The 25221-nt window shown below is 44.7% G+C and overlaps 1 protein-coding gene and 1 pseudogene across 1 annotated transcript in view; both read left to right on the top strand.

Annotated features, from left to right (window-relative positions):
* Positions 1 to 25221, top strand: part of LOC124791841 (lipopolysaccharide-induced tumor necrosis factor-alpha factor homolog) — a 116907-nt gene that overhangs the window by 15024 nt on the left and 76662 nt on the right. The window contains exon 2 of the mRNA XM_047257891.1: positions 16158 to 16204. Coding sequence (XP_047113847.1) covers positions 16159 to 16204 — 46 coding nt within the window. The 5' untranslated portion in view covers position 16158. The remainder of the gene's footprint in view (positions 1 to 16157; positions 16205 to 25221) is intronic.
* LOC124729096 lies at positions 5079 to 5196 on the top strand (annotated as a pseudogene).

Below are 25221 nucleotides of genomic sequence, written 5' to 3'. Positions count from 1 at the left end.
TCAGCCTTTCCCTTGGGGTTGATTTTTGACTGTAATATCCGTTCAGTTCTTCGGCAAGGGCACCTTGTGTGATAGCGTTAAAGTTCCATGGGTCATGGTATGCAACAAGGGATTTCTTTGTGACTGAGTGACGGCTAGAGGTGTGGAGATACAGGTCAGTGTGCTTGGGAATCAACAACCCGGCTGAACACCCGATTGCACACCAATAATCAATGACAACGAGAAAACCCTACAGATAACAGAACTCAGCACAGGGCAAAGTGTTGTAGGAAGAGACCGGACTGTAAAATATTTCAAGGATTTCCGAGAGTGTTAGGTACAATAAATATGGCGAGGATGGATAGAAAGAAATGGGAAATGGTTTCAATCCCGGCGAAAATATGAGAACTAAGGGAAGAATCATATAGAACTGGGGTTTAAATAAAGGTAGTAGATGTATGAGACGTTTCACGTCTCACAGGAATGAGTTTACTCTCTGTATAATTTTCCTTACGTTGATCTCAGGATTTTCATCATAATTACTTGTAGAATATACTAAAGTGACCACTAGTGGTACGGAACGTCTCTGCTACACAAGCTGCAGGAATACAATGAGCTATGAATGACCAAACAAGATACTTCTCACCCAAGAAATACTACGCAGGTACTCTTACAGGCGTATTCAGATACAAAAACATTTTAAATTCTAACTTCCAAAGGCCCAGATATTCTTTAAATTGTTAAAGTTGGTGTCCCAGAGTTCTTGACGCGTGGTTAAGAACTGTAGTCAATATTGCCAAGTGGCATGACGTTTCGAGTGCTGCAGATTGCCATGTGTGAATCCAATTTCCAGATCGCAAGTTGACTCAATCTAGTTCCTCACAGATCTTTTCCTCAAGAGCATCTGATTTAATTTACCTATTTTCCACGGCGCACATAAATTTGAGATCTAACTGTTTAAAAGTGTAGAGAAACAGCTCTTAAACATTGTATGTAGTACTGTAAGATTTAATTTTAAAATTTTTATTCGCAATTGCCATACGTGCAGTTAACGTAGTAAAAGAAAGACCGTGTGACGTAATTTATTTTCAGTTACTCATTTCAACTTCTTTAATTTTGATATGACGTGCTATTAAATCATATAAAAAGACTATTCTTCTCTTTTTTAATAATTCTTCAATAAAATATATTGTTTGATACGTAATGGCATTTTCCTCGAATTTTGTTACGGACACACCTTATGACGGTGACGCGTACCGTCGATTCTACCGCGCTTATTCTGTATTTGGAATCTGAGCGTGCACCTGTAGATTCGTGACGCTTCTACAGTCATTACCACTCCCGCCACATATTTTGAGATGCTCGCAAACTGTTCGGATTTTGCTATATAATGTGGAGTATACGGAAAGACTCACCCCAAGCAAGGAAAGAAAAACTGTTCGCTTCTCGGGTTCCATCTGATGACGCCAAAACCATCAAGCTTGGTATTTGCCCGAGGAGCTGTTTGATAACGCAAACTGCCAGATTCTCACCTTGCTAACGCGTACATAATTGCCTTCGTTTCACCCGCTAGAGAACACTTCCAGAGACCATTGTGACTGGCGTATTTGAAGTTCTTGGCAATGAAATCCGATGTTATTGTTTGAGTACCCACTAGAAAAGGGCATCGTACACTGACGCAGATACGTCTGCACATCTTAGTGTTACAGCATCTAACCAACACTGTGAACGAAGCTCTTACGGCCACGCAGACAAAACTGCAGTAATTTCGTGTTCAGGTCACTTTGTGTTCTCAGGTACCTGCACATCATTGCGTACGGCCCTCTCTTATCGACTGCTTTCACAAACGCATCACTGTGATAGGACCACGCCCAATACGTGCCGAAATAACATTTCCCAGAAATCGATCATTCTACTCCATTTGAACTCAGTCAGGTGTTGATACTGCACCCTTTGATGTCGACGGCTCATGCTGACCCGTCTCGTTAACTAAGGTCGCTAAAACCCGTTCACGCGGCGCTTTTCGACTCAGATGTAGTCAGTTTAAATACTGGTGGTGAAAAAAATTTGCACGGTCATTATTTGACCGCTAAGGTAAGGAAAGGCGGTGGCGCCAAGTTTCTGTTAATCAGATTGTGCGCCAGTGTCCTTGATTAAATTGCAAATCTTTCCTCAGTCTCTCATGAAGTGAGTGCATCGGGATGGGGACGATAGGGTTGGCGGCCTACTTGGTTCTATTGGTGTGAAGTAAGTTCGTCGGAGCTGGATTTCATCGTCTACCTTCACGTCATACATAACAATACTAGCACAACACTTTACAAGCATTATCCACATGACGCAGAAACACTCCTAACACTTGAAATCGCACGTATCTAAAGGTTATCAATTCAGCTAAATACCTAGGGATTACAATTAGAACAACTGAAACTGGAACTAACACATAGATAATTTGTGAGTAAGGCGAACCAAAGACTACTTGTTACAGGCAGGACACCTCGAAAATGTAACAAATCTGCTACACTGCCTATACTTCTAACACATTTTCGAGCCACCACCTTCTGTGACCAAGTGTAAAAGCAAGTGCAGATATATACTGTGTGTGTTTTTGTGCAGTACCTGATGATGTACGTTTATGGGAACCGATTCGTTATGAAAATCACGATGCAGTGCACTCGCCATCACCACACCGTCTAGCTACAATTAGTCCCAGATATACACTCCTGGAAATGGAAAAAAGAACACATTGACACCGGTGTGTCAGACCCACCATACTTGCTCCGGACACTGCGAGAGGGCTGTACAAGCAATGATCACACGCACGGCACAGCGGACACACCAGGAACCGCGGTGTTGGCCGTCGAACGGCGCTAGCTGCGCAGCATTTGTGCACCGCCGCCGTCAGTGTCAGCCAGTTTGCCGTGGCATACGGAGCTCCATCGCAGTCTTTAACACTGGTAGCATGCCGCGACAGCGTGGACGTGAACCGTATGTGCAGCTGACGGACTTTGAGCGAGGGCGTATAGTGGGCATGCGGGAGGCCGGGTGGACGTACCGCCGAATTGCTCAACACGTGGGGCGTGAGGTCTCCACAGTACATCGATGTTGTCGCCAGTGGTCGGCGGAAGGTGCACGTGCCCGTCGACCTGGGACCGGACCGCAGCGACGCACGGATGCACGCCAAGACCGTAGGATCCTACGCAGTGCCCTAGGGGACCGCACCGCCACTTCCCAGCAAATTAGGGACACTGTTGCTCCTGGGGTATCGGCGAGGACCATTCGCAACCGTCTCCATGAAGCTGGGCTACGGTCCTGCACACCGTTAGGCCGTCTTCCGCTCACGCCCCAACATCGTGCAGCCCGCCTCCAGTGGTGTCGCGACAGGCGTGAATGGAGGGACGAATGGAGACGTGTCGTCTTCAGCGATGAGAGTCGCTTCTGCCTTGGTGCCAATGATGGTCGAATGCGTGTTTGGCGCAGTGCAGGTGAGCGCCACAATCAGGACTGCATACGACCGAGGCACACAGGGCCAACACCCGGCATCATGGTGTGGGGAGCGATCTCCTACACTGGCCGTACACCACTGGTGATCGTCGAGGGGACACTGAATAGTGCACGGTACATCCAAACCGTCATCGAACCCATCGTTCTACCATTCCTAGACTGGCAAGGGAACTTGCTGTTCCAACAGGACAATGCACGTCCGCATGTATCCCGTGCCACCCAACGTGCTCTAGAAGGTGTAAGTCAACTACCCTGGCCAGCAAGATCTCCGGATCTGTCCCCCATTGAGCATGTTTGGGACCGGATGAAGCGTCGTCTCACGCGGTCTGCACGTCCAGCACGAACGCTGGTCCAGCTGAGGCGCCAGGTGGAAATGGCATGGCAAGCCGTTCCACAGGACTACATCCAGCATCTCTACGATCGTCTCCATGGGAGAATAGCAGCCTGCATTGCTGCGAAAGGTGGATATACACTGTACTAGTGCCGACATTGTGCATGCTCTGTTGCCTGTGTCTATGTGCCTATGGTTCTGTCACTGTGATCATGTGATGTATCTGACCCCAGGAATGTGTCAGTAAAGTTTCCTCTTCCTGGGACAATGAATTCACGGTGTTCTTATTTCAATTTCCAGGAGTGTAATATTCGAGTAACTATGCCATACGATGATGAGCCTGCAGTGGCTCAGAAAAGTGTTTATGGTACAATAGATCGTATCAAAAATCCAAGAAAGTGACCGGTTGCATATATATTCCCACATAAATAGCAGCAGTCGAACGTTTTCTGTATCAAGAAAGGCCCCTTACCACCAACATGCGGTCGTGCATTAATCTGCTGAAATGTAGCGTTTCGCAGGGATCGAATGAAGGGTAGAACCACGGGTCGTAACACATCTGAAATGTAGCGTCCACTGTTCAGAGTACCGTCAATGCGAACAAGAGGGGACCGAGACGTGTAACTAATGGCACCACATACCATCACGCCTGGTGATACGCCAGTACGGCGATGACGAATACACGCTTCCAATGTGCATTCACCGCGATGTCGCCAAACACGGATGCGACCATCATGATGCTGTAAACAGAACCTCGTTTCATCCGAAAAAATGACGTTTTGCCATTCGTGCACCCAGGTTCGTCGTTGAATACACCATCGCATGCGCTCCTGTCTGTGATGCAGCGGCAAGGGTAACCGCAGCCATGTTCTCCGAGCTGATAGTCCATGCTGCTGCAAACGTCGTCGAACTGTTCGTGCAGATGTGTCTTGCAAACGTCCCCATCTGCCGACTCAGGGATCGAGACGTGGCTGCACGGTCCGTTACAGCCATGCGGATAAGATGCCTGTCATCTCGGCTGCTAGTGATAAGAGGCCGTTGGGATCCAGCACGGCGTTCCGTATTACCCTCGTGAACCCAACGATTCCATATTCTGCTAACAGTCATTGGATCTCGACCAACGTGAGCAGCAATGTCGCGATACGATAAACCGCAATCGCGATAGGCTGCAATCCGACCTTTATCAAAGTCGGAAACGTGATGGTACGCATTTCTCCTCCTTTCTTTCTGGCTGAGGTAGTTTCCACAAACGGTAGTATATTTTATAGCCAACGGCCTTGCCGCAGTGGTAACACCGGTTCCCCTCTGATCACCGAAGTGAAGCGCTGTCGGGCTGTGCTAGCACTTGGATGGGTGACCATCCGGTCTGCCGAGCGCTGTTGGCAAGCAGGGTACACTCAGCCCTTGGGAGGCAAATTGAGGAGCTACTTGATTGAGAAGCAGCGGCTCCGGTCTCGGAAACTGACATACGGCCGGGAGAGCGGCCCTCCGTACCCGCATCCAGTGACGCCTATGGGTTGAGGGTGACATGGTGGTCGGTCGGTACCGTTGAGCCTTCATGGTCTGTTCGGGAGTAGTTTTTATTTTTAGTATATTTTATGGTTACATGTGGAATTTCGAAATGTTGAGATGACTGATGCGTGGTTTTCCTTGCGTACTGTAATCAATGGCTTCTCAAGATAACCCCACCCAAAACCCTGGCAATACTTACAGAACGAACGATTCACAGCTTTCATGACTTTCTTTCCAACCATTTACAGCTTCTTCTACAATTATCGATCATACTGAAACACTTTGGACTGAACCTCAGTTACAAACAAACATCGAAACTCCAGATACTTACCATCCAGTAGAAAGCATCTACTTATCCGACAGAACGCCCATAACTTACTAAGACTACTACTAGGCGAGTAATCAATGGGGTATCATCCCTCATCATCCCTCATCCTCTCTCAACACCAACAATGCCTTAATCCATCCCATGCCAATACAACCTGGGTATCGACTCCAAAAAAGTTCTCTCTCCAAATCTTTGAACGCTGTATTCTCTGCTTTACTTTCCACGTCCGTTTATCCTCTCTTACACGAACCTTCCACCAGCCCACCACCTTCCTCTCACCGACACTGAACACCTCCAGTATCTTAAACACCCCGCGAACTCACTTTCCTCACGATGCTCATGAGCTACTATATCTATCCCCAATCCCAAGCCGGCCGTTGTGCCCAAGCGGTTCTAGGCGCTTCAGTCCGGAACCGCGCTACTGCTACGCTCGCAGATTCGAATCCTGCGTCGAGCATGGATGTGTGTGATGTCCTCACGTTAGTTAGGTTTAAGTAGTTCTGTCTAGGGGGGGGGGGGGGGCTGATGACCTAAGATGTTAAGTCCCATAGTGCTCAGAGCCATTTGAACCATTTGAATGCAATCCCAATTCCCTACAACTCAGCTTCCGATATTGCATCCACTCCTGAATACCAGTACCATTGCTCCGTTAATAACCGTTACCTTTGTAAGGTACCCTTTATTTCAACATTACATTTTTATTCCTTATTTTCCTGATACACGTTTTATATCGCATCTGCAGATATCAGCATTCAGTGAGCTCGGGCATTACTGAAGAACGTACGGTGTGGAGTAACGTAATATTTCGCACACTGGCTGAAGTAGATGTTGGTCCACCTAGCATTGCCAGTAGATGGTGGGGTGAGGTGCTGAGGCTAGCTACGAGGAAGACAGTTCGCACGATAGGCACGGAAACAAGAGCCATTCTGGCCCGAAGCAAGTCATTTTGTGCAATAAATATTTGCTAATGAATGCCACTTACTACAGACATTAGGAGAAGCCTATTGGCCATACGCACTTTCTTACAGCAATATTATGACGCAAGAAAGCAGCTAAAACTGATGGAGTGTTCCATTTCTTTCAGATGACGGTGTTTTCGTAAATAAACAGATCGTAAAGGCATCCAAGAACATTATTTCAACTAATATAGCTTCTCGCTTTCATCGCGTAGAAGTTACGGGATATGCAATTGCACTTTCCAGGGAATCCGATGGCGTTGATACTGATTCTACGAGAAACACAAACTAAACAGAGCTCTGCGGCAAAACAGATAGGAGGAAACACCACGCGACGACCCACTAAAATAATCCATGGACGGCTTGTATTATTTTCCGTAGAATACCAGATGGATAAGAACAGCCAGCCATACTGCAAGCCTCTGAGGCCGTCCTCTACGGACTCGTTAAGTAAAATGACACTTTTGAAGGTTTAGTGAAAAATGGAGGGTGGTTGATATTTCCCTTACCCAGTCCCGGTGCAGGTCCTTCCACTTTTTAGTGCAGTGAAGCTTTTAGCAGTATTTTTGAAAGACAGTTTAAAACCATCATTTCGATGATTTTGAAATATATTTAAATATTTTGTCTTTTTAATATATTTAAGCTATATGTACTGGTATAAATTATTTTGGTTGAAGAGCGGCATGTTGTACCGCTGCCGATAGTGTCGTGACGCATCATGAATTCCAACCATCGTACGAGCCGTTCCCGTTCCACGGCGTGTCCTCAAGCGAGATGTTACAACCGGCAGCAGAGGAGCGGCGCACGGCGCACGAACGCTTTCCGGGAACGTGACCCTCGGCAAGACGAACAGCTTCTGTCGCAGGAACGCTGCTGCCAGCACCAGCGACGTTGCACAAGACGCAGTTTTCCTTTCAGAGAACTGTCGACTTCTCTGAAGTTGTACCGACGAAGCTGGTGAATCAATTCCGAGATCGCGCGCCACAAGTTTTTAGAGATGCAATTCAGCAGAATACAACTTGTTTCCTACTGCGAGGAACAGGGCTTCCGAGTATATCTCTTCACCACTGTGCATAAACTCTAATTGTGTATAATCACGAGAACAGATGCCCGCGAAAATTGAACACTTAAGCCAACTTCAAACATATCAGGGAGTACGGCAGCGTTGCGAACTACCGCACCTGCTGTCTAATTTAAAACAGAGACTAAGACCGTCTTCCACAGACATGCAAGACAAAAAATAACTTTCAAAAGCAGACGTTTCTTCATTTGTAAGAGAGAAAGATACGTGTGAACAGGATCATTTAAGGATTCAGTGGCATATCATCCGGAATGCAGAAAATGGCCAATTCTGTAGGAGTGGACTAAACCTACGAATGACTGAGGGAATAATAAAACAATAACGGGTAACGTTTTCTCAGAGATGCATAATCCAGTTTCACCGAGATGAATGAAGTGGCAAACATTAACAATTCTAAATGACCAGTGCAGTGTTGAGGATATCCTACAGTATTACTTTTTATAAACCAGTTTTCGCCTCTCAGTGTCATCACAGACTTTGGCTATCGTCGTCAAAGAGGATACATTATTGGTGAAAAACGTTGGAAAACATATTACACATCGACGATTAGGCTCTGAGTAAATGTCATATTATACAGAACAGTAGTAAGGAAACTGAAAATGTTAAATCAGCGAAAGCTGGCGTGTACATGTGGTTAAAACTACATAATAGCCTATATAATAACTGAAATTAAATTGACAAAGATAAAATTAATACCAGACAAGAGTACTGAAGAACAATTTAACGAGGTATTATACATGGAAAGTGACACAGAAACAGAATAAAAAATATAATTGTGAATTTTAACAGGGAATACATAAACTAAATTATATATCAATGATACATAAAATTCCTCTTAGTGTAGGGAACATGTACCTACTATAAAACAGAATGTATGGAGCACATAAAGTCACTGAGGGATTAACAGAGGACCAGAATGGAACAATTTGGGTGCATAGATCCTGAGAAATCAGTACCCAGAACAACCACCTCTGGCCGTAATAACGGCCTTGATACGCCTGGGCATTGAGTCAAAAGGAGCTTGGATGGCGTGTACAGGTTCAGGTGCCTATGCAGCTTCAACACTAAACCACAGTTCATCAAGAGTATGCCGGCCGCTGGTGGCCGAGCGGTTCTGGCGCTACAGTCTGGAACCGCGCGACCGCTACGGTCGCAGGTTCGAATCCTGCCTCGGGAATGGATGTGTGTGTTGTCCTTAGGTTAGATAGGTTTAAGTAGTTCTAAGTTCTAGGGGACTTATGACCTCAGCAGTTGAGTCCCATAGTGCTCAGAGCCATTTGAACCATCAAGAGTAGTGACTGGCGTATTGTGACGAGCCAGTTGCTCTGCCACCATTGACCAGACGTTTTCAGTTGGTTAGAGATCTGGAGAATGTGCTGGCCAGGGCAGCAGTCGAACATTTTTCTGTGTCCAGAAAGGCCCGTACAGGACCTGCAACATGCGGTCGTGCATTATCCTGCTGAAATGTAGGGTTTCGCAGAGATCGAATGAAGGGTAGAGCCACGGGTCGCAACACATCTGAAATGTAACGTCCACTGTTCAAAGTGCCATCAATGCGAACAAGAGGTGACCGAGACGTGTAACCAAAACCATACCATCACGCCGGGTGATACGCCAATATGGCGATGACGAATACACGCTTCCAACGTGCGTTCACCGCGATGTCGCCAAACACGGATGCGACCATCATGATGCTGTAAAAAGAACCTGGATTCACCCGAAAAAATGACGTTTTGCCATTCGTGCACCCAGGTTCCTCGTTGCGTACACCATCGCAGGCGCTCCTGTCTGTGATGCAGCGCAAGGGTAACCGCAGCCATGGTCTAGGAGCTGATAGTCCATGCTGCTGCAAACGTCGTCGAACTGGTCGTGCGGATGGTTGATGTCTTGCAAACGTCCCCATCACTTGACTCAGGGATCGAGACGTGGCTGCACGATCCGTTACAGCCATGCGGATAAGGTGCCTGTCATCTCGACTGCTAGTGATAAGAGGCCGTTGGGATCCAGCACGGCGTTTCGTATTACCCTCCTGAACCCACCGATTCCACATTCTGCTGATAGTCATTGGATCTCGACCAACGTGAGCAGCAATGTCGCGATACGATAAACCACAATCGCGATAAGCTACAATCCGACCTTTATCAAAGTCGGAAACGTGATGGTACGCATTTCTCCTCGTTATACGAGGCATCACAACGACGTTTCACCAGGCAACGCCGGCCAACTGCTGTTTGTGTATGAGAAATCGGTTGGAAACTTTCCTCATGTCAGCACGTTGTAGGTGTCTCCACCGGGGCCAACCTTGTGTGAATGCTCTGAAAAGCTAATCATTTGCATATCACAGCATCTTCTTCCTGTCGGTTAAATTTCGCGTCTGTAGCACGTCATGTCCGTGTTGTAGCAAGTAATTTTCTATGGCCCACTATTGGCTAGTAATAGGGCCTAAATCTTTGATGTTGAAAATACAGTGGGCACAAAATGTGTGTTCCTTGCAATGTAAGAAATCTTTTACTTTAGCAAGTAGAAACATGTCAGTGTCTTGGCTACACTCTCTAACCATACGATTGAGCTTACACCGGAAAGCAATCGCCAAGCAAACACTGAACTAGTCAAAAAGTTAGTTAATACAAATTTGTGCAGCTGACAACTGATTCATTCTGCTCTTAAAACATGCTTCACAGCTGCTGATTGACAGCCATGAATAAAATTTTGCAGTACATCATACACATATCTGAACCAGCACTTAATACTTGTACCTAAAGGCTCTTCATTCACTTCACTTTGAAGACTTTTGCATCAGTGTTTCAGGCAGAAGTCAACTAAGAGGTCCCTCATAACTAAGCCATCTAACTATTTATATAAAAAGTACCTTGCGACTGGAAATAGTTTTGTGTTAAGCGTATCTCATTGGCTAGCCTTAAGTCATTCACTTTTGCTGGAGTGAGATAAGATCTGTACATAAACTGTTAGACACACATTCCTCTACTGATATGTTTGAAAACAAACTACAATCACAATCTGCAAGGATACTAAATTAGCATTGTGTGTGATGGGTAGCTCTTTTATTTACAGAGTCCACTGAGTTTGAAATATCAAGCTTTGGTTTGAATTTTGTCGTACTTTTAATTAAAAGATGAAGTTTGCTTGTCAATTGGTAGGATGGAGCTATGAATGAGGATACAACAGGATGGATCCAGCTACACCTTGCTTACGAAGTTTTGGGAACCCATACAATCTAGGATACAATGGGTTCATGTTAGTTGATACCTCTTCCTCAAGATCAGAAAATTTACTTTCACAGGAATTAGACATTTAATGTCACAATATTGTGAAAAGGAAAGTTGCTACTCACCATATAGCGGAGAGGCTGAGCCGCAGATAGGCACAACAAAAAGGCTGTCACAAATAATAGCTTTCGGCCAGTAAGGCCTTCGTCAGAATTAGGCGGCAAACGTGCACATATATACCCACTGACGTAAACGCAGCTAACACACACATATAATGCCAGTTTTAAATAACTTAGTAAGATCGTTGGGAAGGATTTGGGAAAATCTGGGAGTCAGGAAGTATACTTCTTGCAAACAATCACTCTTGTTCAAAACCGCAATAGTGTCGTCCTTCTACTTTTGTGGCAATCACATAATTTCTCTTTAAAAATTTTAAGGGTGTTGAAGTCGATAGTCTGTGTGTGATGTTACTCTCAGATGTTTTGATTTTCTTCACGGCATGACTGTGCGAGATGGCGCAACGATTAGCATACTGAAGTTGCATTCAGGACGACGAAGGTTCAGATACCTGTCGGATACACAGATTTAGTTTCTCCGTGATGATTTCTCTAAGTCCCTTAAGGCAAATGCCGGGATGGTTCACTTACAAAGGGCACGACCCATTTCATTCCCCATATTTCCTTCATCTTCATCTATATCTACGTGATTTCTCTGTTATTCACAATAAAGTGCCTGGCAGAGGGTTCAGTGAACCACCTTCAAGCTGTCTCACTACCGTTCCACTCTCGAACGGCACGCAGGAAAAACGAGCACTTAAATTTTTCTATGTGAGCCCTGATTTCTCTTATTTTATCGTGATGATCATTCCTCCTATGTAGGTGGGTGCCAACAGAATGTCTTCGCAATCGGAGGAGAGAACTGGTGATTGAAATTTCATGAGAAGATCGCGTCGCAACGAAAAACGCCTTTGTTTTAATGATTGCCACTCAAATTCACGTATCATATCTGTGACACTATCTCCCCTATTTCGCGATAATACAAAACGAGCTGCCCTTCTTTGTACTTTTTCGATGTCATCCGTCAGTTCCACCTGATGCGGATCCCAAACCGCACAGCGATACTCCAGAATAGGGCGGACAAGCGTGGTGTAAGCAGTCTCTTTAGTAGACCTGTTGCACCTTCTAAGTGTTCTGCCAATGAATCGCAGTCTTCGGTTTGCTCTACCCACAATATTATCTACGTGATCGTTCCAATTTAGGTTATTTGTAATTGCAATCTCTAAGTATTTAGTTGAATTTACAGCGTTCAGATTTATGTGCCTTATCGGGTAATCGAAAGTTACCTGATTTCTTTTAGTACTCATGTAAATAACTTCACACTTTTCCTTATTCAGGGTCAGTTGCCACTTTTCGCACCATACAGGTATCTTATCTAAATCATTTTGCAAGTCGTTTTGATCATCTTATGACTTTACAAGACGGTAAATGACAGCATTATCTGCAAACAATGTAAGACGGCTACTCAGATTGTCTCCTATGTCGCCAGCCGGAGTGGCCGAGGGTTCTAGGCGCTACAGTCTGGAATCGCGCGACCGCTACGGTCGCATGTTCGAATCTTGCCTCGGGCATGGATGTGTGTGATGTCCTTAGGTTAGTTAGGTTTAAGTAGTTCTAAGTTCTAGGGGACTGATGACCTCAGAAGTTAAGTCCCATAGTGCTGAGAGCCATTTGAACCAATCTCCTATGTCGTTAATATAGATCAAGAACAACAGAGGGCCTATAACATTTCCTTGGGGAACGCCGGATATTACTTCTGTTTTACTCGATGACTTTCCGTTTTTACTACAACCTGTGACCTTTCTGACAGGAAATCACGAATCTAGTCGCACAACTGTGGCGATACTCCGTAGGCACGCAGTTTGATTAGAAGACGCTTGTGAGGAACGGTGTCGAAAGCCCTCTGGAAATCTAAAAATATGGAATCAATTTGACGTCCCCTGTCGATAGCACTTATTACTTCATGAGTATAAAGAGCTAGTTGTGTTTCACAAGAACGAAACCATGCTGACTATGTGTCAACAAATCGTTTTCTTCGAGGTACTCCTTAATCTGAGTTTGTGCTCAGTCTCTAGTGAAGTCATTAACAACTCAGTGTTTTGCAGTAGCGTCCTTAGCTAAAGCTTATTCAATATCTATCTTCTTTACAGGTAGTTGATGGAGGAGGGAAAGGACCATACTGAAGACATATCGAGTATATTTAGCTCATTTGTCGAAAAGACTAGGTTTTACAGGTTATTGACATGTTATGAAACTTCTGTCTGCAGACTGGAGTTAGCGGTACACTCACATTACTTGCTCCATCTAATTTTCTGTTCTGTCGCAATAATACATTTTGTAAGAGCAGTCACGAACTTAACTATCGGGAACATCAAACTCATGCACTCAGCAGAGATGTATGGACACGTGTACCATTTTTACACGAATACTCCCGTTGTCACTAGCACGCTGTCACTTCTTTATTTTTTCCCTTTATATACAGAGATCGCAGTGGTTCTGTTTGCCGCGGTGAACTGGTGACATAGTTTCGCGAAATTTCGGGTTGCACGCTGTTTAAGCCAAATGTGTTGTCTTGAGAATGCGTTTTGTTTCAGTAGTCTACTGTAAAAGTAATAATTAGAAATCATTCGTAGTTACATATTGTCAACATAATTATGGCACTGTGGTGGTCCCGTTGCTACTGGCTGCCGTTATTTAAACGGTTTTCTTGATGGTGCTGATGGATTATACTGGTAGTTGACTGTTGAACGTTCTGTGAACAGAGGAATCATGTTTTTCCGTTAACAGTAGTGCAAAGAAACACATCTGTGAACTTTACTAGGCCACTTTACAGATTTTCTTCAACTGGAGCACTAGTCGGTGATGAAGATTTAACAATATCACCAGTAATTTATTCTCACTAAAAAGGTCGAAAGTAGATCCACAGCGTGCTGTTGGTAATCATTTTTAAGTCTAGAATTTTTTCGTTTTCTTTTTTTTTTTAGAATGAGTTGTTGGACGAGGACTGCAAACTCTGTGAAATGAGAAGAATAAAAGAAACCACTCGCAAACTGACGACGGTAAAGAGTGAAAACGAAATTCAGTAGATGAGAAAGTAAGAAAGGATGGACGCAACATAGTTTTGCGAAAACATGCACGTAGGCGATACGTGAAAAGCTAGTGAGAACAGGCTATGTTAGTAGTATAAGAAAATGCTTTGCTGCCCATCTCGACCCATATATGCACTGCTCACGCAGAAGCAAAAGGTAAGAGCGTCCATACTCCAGCGACTTACTTGCATAGCACAAGAGCCAATAATCACAGGATAAAGGAAGAAGTCGCAGGATGCAACGTCAGGAAAGCGTAAGAAGCGGGAGGGGTGGGTCAGTAAAATTTGATAGCCCAAAGAAACAACATGTGTGATTCTGTCGTATGCAGAATGATCTGAGAAGCTGTTGTGAAGTAACAACACAACGGTGGGCAATTTCTCGCAGCGTTCAGTTTCGACAGCCTACCGTGAGAGCGTCACGAGATTTTGGTACCGTTTTGTGCTTCTATGACGCCTTGTCTCTTACGAGCATAACGTGTTGGCACCAGACCGTGGTAGTTTCAGGAAACGCTGTCGCCTTGCCTGTTTTTGGCTGGGTCTTCACCGTTTTCAGAGGTTGCCAGACCGCGTGTTACCAGTTCGATTTCCTCCTTTGTCTCGGGATCATAATATTCCTATCAATTGTCCATGATGATGGAGCGGCTAAAAGAGACATTCATCTTGGCTGTCTTCATCTTGGCAGGTTTCCTCTGGTGTCTCGGCTCGGCGGACTCTTACAACGGTTGTGTGCAATAGCGGAACCAGAGGACAACGACCTTGACAGAGAACATAATCTAGAGCAACGTGTTGAAAAATAATCCACGATTAATTTTTCACTTTTCCCACTCTCGCCTCGGCTAAGATTCGCCGGTCTTCGAGCGCTAGCATATCGATTTGTAACTTGCGGCTTTTCACAGAGGAGTGGTTTGCCATTTCATTCTTCGTCATTCAGATTTTTTTTTGTACACACTGGTACTGCCTGCATCACCTGCTGTATGATGGTGCATTGGTGCCCTATACTTCCAACATATCAGCATGGATTGTTGCAGCGGTTTGAATTACCGCAGAGTAAGAACTGCACTTTATCAGTGGAATAGAGTATTTTGTTTTGGCCCCTCTTGTGGCTTGCTACAGTACTGTGACGCCGGGACATGCACTGTGTGCGAAAACTGCAAACATATACGTCCAAAAACACAAATCAAGTAAATTGAAGGTGGATCTGGAGATAGGAAATGGAAGGAAAGGAACTGATTCTCTCAGCTGCATCGGCACTTTGTGCGGAATCAGTGGCGACGAATGAAAATGTGGGTCGGACCAGGTCTCGAACCTGGGATCTCCTGCTTACTGGGCACTTACGTCAACCACTGCGCCACCCGGACACAATGTTTATGGCAAATGCACATATGATCTCGGCACGCTCCCCGGCTGACTCATACTCCCATCTAACGCCACCCATCCGCAGTTCCCGTTCATGTCGTGTAACCTCGCTAATTTTAGACTCCTGGTGGGGGTCGAACGATATTCTGCATCCGCACTGAAGGTAGTGGGTTCATTGCCCATCGAAGCGAATCAGTTATATAAATGTGTGGTGTCTGTTCTTCCGGACGTGTTCATATATTCATATAGTATTCATATAAAGTATTCATATAAAAGTATTCATATAAAACAATAAAATAATCATCTACATCTACTTTCATTTTCGAGGTGATAATTAAAACTTTATGATTACCATTTGTATAACATTTTATGGATGCCTTGAAACACCATGATGTGAAATTGGATGGAAGTGACATGAATGATAGGACTGAGCAGCAAGTCACAAAAATTGAAATTGTGAAATATATATTCAGATGCTCGAAGAACAAACAACTAACTGGGTGATCATTAGATGACATGTATTAGTCTGGCTCGGTTTCTTTTTCTTAATACCATCATGTCTCGCATTCTTTTTATTGTCAGAGCGATAAAAGTTATTTCCATGTGTAGCAGGTCTCTATGACATCGGTTATAGGGATTTAGCGAAATAACGAAAAAATAGGAATGACCATAACTGTTTCTTATTTAAATCAAGGTAGGTGAGTAGGCCATCAGCTAATTTTGCCTTCTTGCACTGTTGCAGGATGGCGCAGCCGCAGCAGTACGCCGCAGTGCCGCAGGCAGCAGCAGGTAAGACCCACCACTGAGGCCCGGTATCCCTATCTCTGTGTACAGAGCGAGACTAGTCCGGCCCCGTATCCCTCTGCATACAGAGCGCGCGCTAGGAGCTCGCCACGCCCAGCCGACGCTTCACGTGACGCCCCGCTCTGCGTCACGGTGACCTAATTTAAGGCGCGTAGCCTGTGACGCCAGCCGCGTCCTCGATGCAGCCGAGGAACCAGTCAGCCAGCGTCGCGACCTGTCTGCGAGACTGCAAAGCTTTGCGCTTCCTCGCGGTCTAGCAGTGCGGGCCAGTACTCGTGCATTGCGCATATGATGGAAGCTAAAAAGCGGACAAACGTTTCTACTGTTTTAAAACACCAGAAGTTTAGATTTGCGCAGAGGAGTAATATTTTCCCAACTTGCTAGCCTCCCACTTTACCTGTACTGACCACGACAGGTTACCGATATCCATACAGTACCTTTACATTGCTGCTGTCTTCTGTACTAGGACTGGCTCGATACTACTGCAGCCTACATCCATTTGAAAAACCCTGGAGACAGCAGTCAAGTCTCGATCTCCCTCTACAATTTCTACCCGTCCACACTTCCCTCCCTTACCAAATCTACTTCTTGAAATTCACGTTCTGTTATATCAACCTTCCTATCTTGTTGTCAAGCTGTACATATAGCTCTTTAGGTTCAAATGGTTCAAATGGTTCTGACAAGGGAACCTCCCCATCGCATCCCCCTCAGATTTATAATTTGGCACAGTGGATAGGCCTTGAAAAGCTGAACACAGATCAATCGAGAAAACAGGAAGAAGTTGTGTGGAACTATGAAAAAATAAGCAAAATATACTAACTGAGTAGTCCATGTGCAACATAGGCAACATCAAGAATGATAGGAGCACAAGCGCGCCGTGGTCCCGTGGCTAGTGTGAACAGCTGCGGAGCGAGAGGTCCTTGGTTCAAGTCTTCCCTCGACTGAAGATTTTACTTTCTTTGCTTTCGCTAATTATGATCTGTCCGTTCGTTCATTGACGTCTCTGTTCACTGTAGTAAGTTCAGTGTCTGTGTTTCGCGACCGCACCGCAAAACCGTGCGATTAGTAGACGAAAGGACGTGCCTCTCCAATGGGAACCGAAAACATTTGATCGCAAGGTCATAGGTCAACCGATTCCTCCACAGGAAAACACGTCTGATATATTCTACACGACACTGGTGACAGCATGTGCGTCACATGACAGGAATATCTTGTCGACCCACCTAACTTGGCGAATGGGTAAAAAGATTCTTCTACCTTGCCCGATTTAGGTTTTCTTGTGGATGTGATAATCACTTCCAAAAAATTGATGAAAACATAAGAGTGTGTCACATAAACTTCAACAAATGAATGCAACAGTTTCACAGTCGCACAGTTTTCTCTGTGCTCTGTCAAAACACATGTTCTTAAGGTTTTCAAATTTTTCCGTGTGTAGACCGTCAAACCCTGCATATGTCCAAGCAAATCTGAACATGTCCTGGAATTTTGCACAGCGAAGTTGATTATGTGTGAGTGCCTGAACTCTGATAATTGTCTGAAAATAAAAAATTTTCACCCGAGGGAAGACTTGAACCAAGGACCACTCGTTCCGCAGCTGCTGACGCTAACCACAGGACCACGGCGCTCTAGTGCTCACATTGTCCTTGATGTTGCCTATGTTTCGTATAGACTGCTTAGTTTGTATATTTTGCTTATTTTTTCATAGTTCCACACAATTTCTTCCTGTTTTCTCGATTGATCTGTGTTCAGTTTTTCAAGGCCTATTGACTGTGCCAACTTATAACTGAATCTGAGGGGGGTGCGATGAGGAGGTTCCCTTGTGAGCACTATGAGACTTAACATCTATGGTCATCAGTCCCCTAGAACTACTTAAACCTAACTAACCTAAGGACAGCACACAACACCCAGTCATCACGAGGCAGAGAAAATCCCTGACCCTGCCGGGAATCGAACCCGGGAACCCGGGCGTGGGAAGCGAGAACGCTACCGCACGACCACGAGCTGTGGACAGCTCTTTAGGCCCCGGCTCGATACAAACCTGTTCTTTTCTTATCCGCTCCATCCATCTACTCTCGAACATTCTTCTGTGACATCACACTTACAAAGGTCCACAGCTCGTGGTCCAGAATGGCTAGCGTTGCTGCCTCTGGATCACGGGGTCATGGGTGCGAATCCCGGCCGCGTTGTGGATTTTCTATGCCCGGGGACTGGGTGTTTGTGTTGTCATCATCATCATCATTTCTGACAGTGGCTATATCGGAATGTGAAAAAAGTTGGTCTGTGCACAAATTGGGACTTTGTACGGGCGCTGATGACCACGCAGTTGAGCGCCCCACAACACAAACATCAACACTTGCAAAGGTTTACTCGTCTCTGGTGCCAACTGTTTATCCTCAACATTTCACACCCGTATAACTCTACACTGCAGGCAAACGCTTTCAGAAAAAATCTCCTAACGGCTAAATTTATATCCCGTGTTACCAGATTCAGACCGGCAAGAGTAAGAAAGGCTTCAGCCAAGCCTGTCTTGCCATTGCCGGGCTGCATTTTATATTCTCTTCATTTTTGTCATCCTCCATTAGTTTGCTAACCAAACAATAAAATGCGTCTACTTTCCGTCTCTCATTTTCTAGTCTGATTTTATCAGCATCACCTGATTTACGCCGGCGGAAGAAAGATCGCAGCACCAAGGAGGAGTTGAGTGACATAAACGAAAGTTGGTAGGCGTGTTTCTACATCTGACAGACGAAGTCTTTTCAAAATTTCTCACTAGTCGCGTAAGAGTGGCGCTATTAGCGCCTCTACGAGGATGCAAATCAGGTTTGCGTTAAGTACACGCCGCAACTGTCGCGAGCGTTAGTTACCTTTGAGATTGGCCATAGTGTGTCAATGTTAGTTGTTAATGCCATTACCAACACCTCCCTGCGTTTGAATAGGGCTACGAGAAGCTAGATGTTCCTTCTGCAACACTGCAGAAAGACTAGGTAGGGTGCAGCTACGTGTGACATTGTTGGCAAGAAGACCGGGCTCCGGACGGCCTCGTGGCACTACAGAGAGGGAAGACCGTTGTAGTCAGCATACGGTTGTGACCGATCGTACTGCATCTGCAGCAGCAATCTGAGCTGCAGTTGGCACAACGAACTGTTACAAATCGGTGACTTCAAGGACAGATCCGAGCCAGACGTCCCGACGCCAAACGACCGCCATTTGCGACTTAAGTGGTATCAAGTGAGAACTCATTGGGGGGCTGTTGTGTTTTCTGCTGAAATCTAGTTCTGCCTCGGTGCCAGTGATGACCGTGTGTTGGTTAGGGGGAGGCCAGTTGAGGGCCTGCAACCAACCTGTCTGTGTACTAGACACTCCGGACCTACACCTAGAGTTACGGTCTGGTGTGCGATTTCGTATGACAGCAGCAGCACACTCGTCGTAATCCCACGCTCCCTGACAGCAAGTTCGTGTGTCAGTCTAGTGATTCGACCTGGTGTGCTGCCATTCATGAACAGCATTCCAGGGAGTGTTTTCCAGCATGATGACGCTCGTCCACATACGAGGTGCATTCAAGTTCTAAGGCCTCCGATTTTTTTTCTAATTAACTACACACCCGAAATCGATGAAACTGGCGTTACTTCTCGACGTAATCGCCCTGCAGACGTACACATTTTTCACAACGCTGACGCCATGATTCCATGGCAGCGGCGAAGGCTACTTTAGGAGTTTGTTTTGACCACTGGAAAATCGCTGAGGCAATAGCAGCACGGCTGGTGAATGTGCGGCCACGGAGAGTGTCTTTCATGGTTGGAAAAAGCCAAAAGTCACTAGGAGCCACGTCAGGTGAGTAGGGAGCATGAGGAATCACTTCAAAGTTGTTATCACGAAGAAACTGTTGCGTAACGTTAGCTCGATGTGCGGGTGCGTTGTCTTGGTGAAACAGCACACGCGCAGCCCTTCCCGGACGTTTTTGTAGCAGTGCAGGAAGGAATTTGTTCTTCAAAACATTTTCGTAGGATGCACCTGTCACCGCAGTGCTCTTTGGAACGCAATGGGTAAGGATTACGACCTCGCTGTCCCAGAACATGGACACCATCATTTTTTCAGCACTGGCAGTTACCCGAAATTTTTTTTGTGGCGGTGAATCTGTGTGCTTCCATTGAGCTGACTGGCGCTTTGTTTCTGGACTGAAAAATGGCATCCACATCTCATCCATTGTCACAACCGACGAAAAGAAAGTCCCATTTCATGCTGTCGTTGCGCGTCAACATTGCTCGGCAACATGCCACACGGGCAGCCATGTGGTCGTCTGTCAGCATTCGTGGCACCCACCTGGATGACATTTTTTGCATTTTCAGGTCGTCATGAAGGATTGTGTGCACAGAACCCACAGAAATGCCAACTCTGGAGGCGATCTGTTCAACAGTCATTCGGCGATCCCCCAAAACAATTCTCTCCACTTTCTCGATCATGTCGTCAGACCGGCTTGTGCGAGCCCGAGGTTGTTTTGGTTTGTTGTCACACGATGTTCTGCCTTCATTAAACAGTCACACCCATGAACGCACTTTCGACACATCCATAACTCCATCACCACATGTCTCCTTCAACTGTCGATGAATTTCAATTGGTTTCACACCACGCAAATTCAGAAAACGAATGATTGCACGCTGTTCAAGTAAGGAAAACGTCGCCATTTTAAGTATTTAAAACAGTTCTCATTCTCGCCGCTGGCGGTAAAATTCCATCTGCCATACGGTGCTGCCATCTCTGGGACGTATTGACAATGAACGCGGCCTCATTTTAAAACAATGCGCGTGTTTCTATCTCTTTCCAGTCCGGAGAAAAAAAATCGGAGCCCTTAGAACTTGAATGCACCTCGTACTACCGACGTAGCCCAACACGCTCTCCAAAGAATGACCTTGCCTTGACCTGTTAGATCACCAGACCTGTCTCCAATCGAGCACACATGGGACATAATCGCACGACAACTCCAGATTCATACACAAACAGCCTCAACCGTTCCTGTATTGACCAAGCGCAACAGGCATGGAACTCCATTCCACACACTGACTCCGGCACCTGTACAACACAATGTATTAACGTTTGCATGCTTGCATTGAACAGTCTGGCGGTTACACAGGTTATTAATGTGCCAGCACTTCACATTTGCAATGGCTTATCTCGCGCTTACATTAACTTTGATCTTACAATGATAATCACTTACATATGTTACGTAGACAAATGTATTCCCAAAATTTCATTACTCTAAATTATTTTTTGGTTTTGTGATTTTTTGCCGTCATTGTAATTCGACGACGCCACATTATCTGTGTTTCGCTTTTTGTTGACCACCTTCTTACGAGGTTTCCCGTGATCTTACAAAATCGCTCCAGGCAAATACCGAGATGGTTCCTTTGAAACGGCACGGCCGACTTCTTTCCCCATCCTTCACTAATCCAATGGGACCGATGATATAGTTAAGGCTCACCAGCCAGTTGACCATCTTCTGTGCGGATGCACACACATTGCCCGACTCTTACGGGAGTCGGTAAAGCCGCGAGTGATGAGTATAATGGGCAGGGGCACTACGAATACAGTGCGGGACAATAAGATGGAAATGTGGGTCTCACTGGAGGCGTGCCAGAGATAAGTCCCTGCAGTCGCACTATCCTCTGTGTCCTTGGTGGCTCAGATGGATCTGTTCGGCTGGTCCCGGCGGAGGTTCGAGTCCTCCCTCGGGCATGGGTGTGTGTGTTTGTCTTTGGATAATTTAGGTTAAGTAGTGTGTAAGCTTAGGGACTGATGACCTTAGCAGTTAAGTCCCTCATTTGAACATTTATTGTAGCACGGTAGCTCAGCGTGTTTTGTTAGAGAGCTGGTTGGCCTCTGTAATAAAAAAAAAAAAACAGAGTGGAAGGATCAACAAACGAACTTGACCGGATGTCATGTGACGTCCGCAACGACCAAAGACAAAGATCATCAACGAACAAAATGAGAAAAAAATGGATAGAGCATATGCCATGTAAGCAGGAGATCCCGGGTTCGAGTCCCGGTCGGGGCACACATTTTCACCTGTCTCCGTTGACGTATATCAACGCCTGTAGGCAACTAAGGGTATCCATTTCATTGTACTGATTTAATTGTAAATTCACTGATCTCAGTTGCACTCGCTTTTTTGTCTCAATTTTGAATACTGAGAAGAGCAACACGGAGACTGTATTATAAAATCTCTTTAACCACTCCTCACGATAATGACGACGGTGACGTCTACGCATTGTAGATGATCACGAAATCATAGTGACAGATTGCACGAATTACATTTGAGTTCGCTTAAGTTTACCTATTGTCAATCAGCACATTCCTCAGGGAGCCCTCAACATTTAAATTTTTCCGTTATTCGATCCACTTTGTTCTTGACCCATCCATACTTTTATTTCCGTGACTACACGTCTACAGTCACAAATTTTTTGTCATCAAACTACGGGTTTCGATCTATAATGACGATCTTCAGATCTGAAGCAAAATATGCGAAAAACACAAATACACTATCAGACTGTCTACAGCTTAAAACAATAAAATAGAGCATATTGAAAAGTATTTCTGACATACATGTTCATTTGTGCGCTTTGAATATATATTTGTTGTCAACTTTCCTAATACTAAAGTCAACGTAGTTAATGGAGCTCTCTCATTTTCAACTTCAGTAGTAAAAGTTATTTTTGGGTGCATGCTACCTATTGCTTGGGCAGATGCGCTGACCTCATTGGTGTTGCCTTCTGTCAGTAATAAAATGTCGTAAATATACCGTTAATAATAAATCGTTTTATCTTCTAGCTGTGGAAACTTAGTAAAAAATTTACATTCTAAATCGTTCCCATAAAATCTGCTAAAGTACCAGCCCATCTTTTTGAATGTGGTGCTACAGAAGAATGCTAAAGATTAGATGGGTAGATCACATAACTAATGAGGAGGTATTGAATAGGATTGGGGAGAAGAGAATTTTGTGGCACAACTTGACTAGAAGAAGGGATCGGTTGGTAGGACGTGTTCTGAGGCATCAAGGGATCACAAATTTAGTATTGGAGGGCAGTGTGGAGGGTAAAAATCGTAGAGGGAGACCAAGAGATGAATACACTAAACAGATTCAGAAGGATGTAGGTTGCAGTAGGTACTGGGAGATGAAGAAGCTTGCACAGTATAGAGTAGCATGGAGAGCTGCATCAAACCAGTCTCAGGACTGAAGACCACAACAACAACAACAACAACAACAACAATTTTGTCACTGGAGGTAAAAAAATTGTAAGCTAAACAAAATTCTAGAAATTCAATAAGTTCTGTACACTCTGCATTTCTAATCTTGTTATGCTATAGGAGATTACGTCCAAATGGTTCCAATGGCTCTGAGCACTATGGGACTCAACTGCTGAGGTCACTAGTCCCCTAGAACTTAGAACTAGTTAAACCTACCTAACCTAAGGACATCACAAACATCCATGCCCGTGGCAGGATTCGAACCTGCGACCGTAGCGGTCTTGCGGTTCCAGACTGCAGCGCCTTTAACCGCACGGCCATTTCGGCCGGCTGAGATTACGTCCAGTAGTGTCAATAGTTTATTTTACTGGAACATTGCTGTAGAGATTTTTTACATCAAGGATGCTAATGTCGCATTATTTGGCATATGTATGTCCTAGATTGTGTTTTCTAGCTCAGAAATATTTTTTACCCCAAAATAATTATCGAACGCGTAAATTGATTTAAGTTTATTGTTAAGAAACTTATTTAGTTTACAGCATGGTGACGACATATTTTTCACAATCGAACGAACCGGATTTCCATCTTTGGAAATCTTGAGATCTAAGCTGGGGAAGTTCGACATTCATCATTTAAAGCGATTTCTGGGTGCTGTCAATCTTCCTTCGCAAACCAGTTTGAAACTTCAGTTGGATCTTTGTCAATTTCTATAATATAGTTTTCTGCAAAAAAATCTTCCATTTTCCTAATCTAGTAAGTTTTATTTCATCGCTTTTTATTACTGTAAAGCTTCTTACACCAATTAAGTCTATTAAAGTCTTTAATGATTGTATCCCCCTATATTTTACTGTACAATCAATCATTGAAAAATTGTGTGTGTGTGTATGTGTGTGTGTGTGTGTGTGTGTGTGGGTGTGTGTGTCAGTTTACATCTGGTGAACTTACAACACACACATTCTGTGGCTAATGTACGGCAGTTTGTTTTGAACAGTAGTGCTGCTGACAAGATGACTCTTGCATATGCTGTTATATACGTATATTTGAAGATAGTGGCGCTTATTTTGTGTTTAACATTTGACGATGCCATTTATGGCGCCAGTGTATTAGGACATGTTTTTATAAAACGGGTGTCTCTTCGTATTTAAAGAGCACAAATGCGAATGTACGTCAGTAATACTTTTCATTACGGTCTATTTTATTGTTTTAAACTGTAGAAAATCTGCTAGTGTTCTTGTGTTTTCTCACATTTTGCTTCAGATCTGATGACGGTCATTATAGACCGCAACCGGTAGTCTGATGACAAAAAAATTTGTGACCATAGACGTGTAATAAAGGAAATTTAATGTACATTCGGGTCACTGTTAAATTCGCTATCATGTCGCAGCTTGTCATACTTTTATTTTCATATACCAATTCAATTCGAGTGAAGTACTGTCCTATAAAAGCGGTAGCCTTCTGAGTGATTGCTGCCTGAAGGCCGTTCACATTGTAATGTCACATCGTCACGCACGGCACGACTGTGTCAAATGGCGGTCGGTTCACACCAAGCGTGACATCACGCTTCGTTTCTCGGCAGTTCGTGCAGTACTGAAGTCGGTATCAGGTTATTAAGGACCTTCTGCACCACATAACTTGGAATCTAGTAACTGCGATAGCTTCATTTATTAATTGAGAAACAAACAAAACTTATAATCAGTATTTTTACAAAGCACAGGTAATGAATTCTACCCATTGTAAACAGCTAGATGAAGAGGTAACTGTCG

This window comes from Schistocerca piceifrons, chromosome 1 (assembly GCF_021461385.2).
Source record: "Schistocerca piceifrons isolate TAMUIC-IGC-003096 chromosome 1, iqSchPice1.1, whole genome shotgun sequence".
NCBI lineage: Eukaryota > Metazoa > Arthropoda > Insecta > Orthoptera > Acrididae > Schistocerca > Schistocerca piceifrons.
This window is presented reverse-complemented; position numbering and strand designations above follow the sequence as displayed.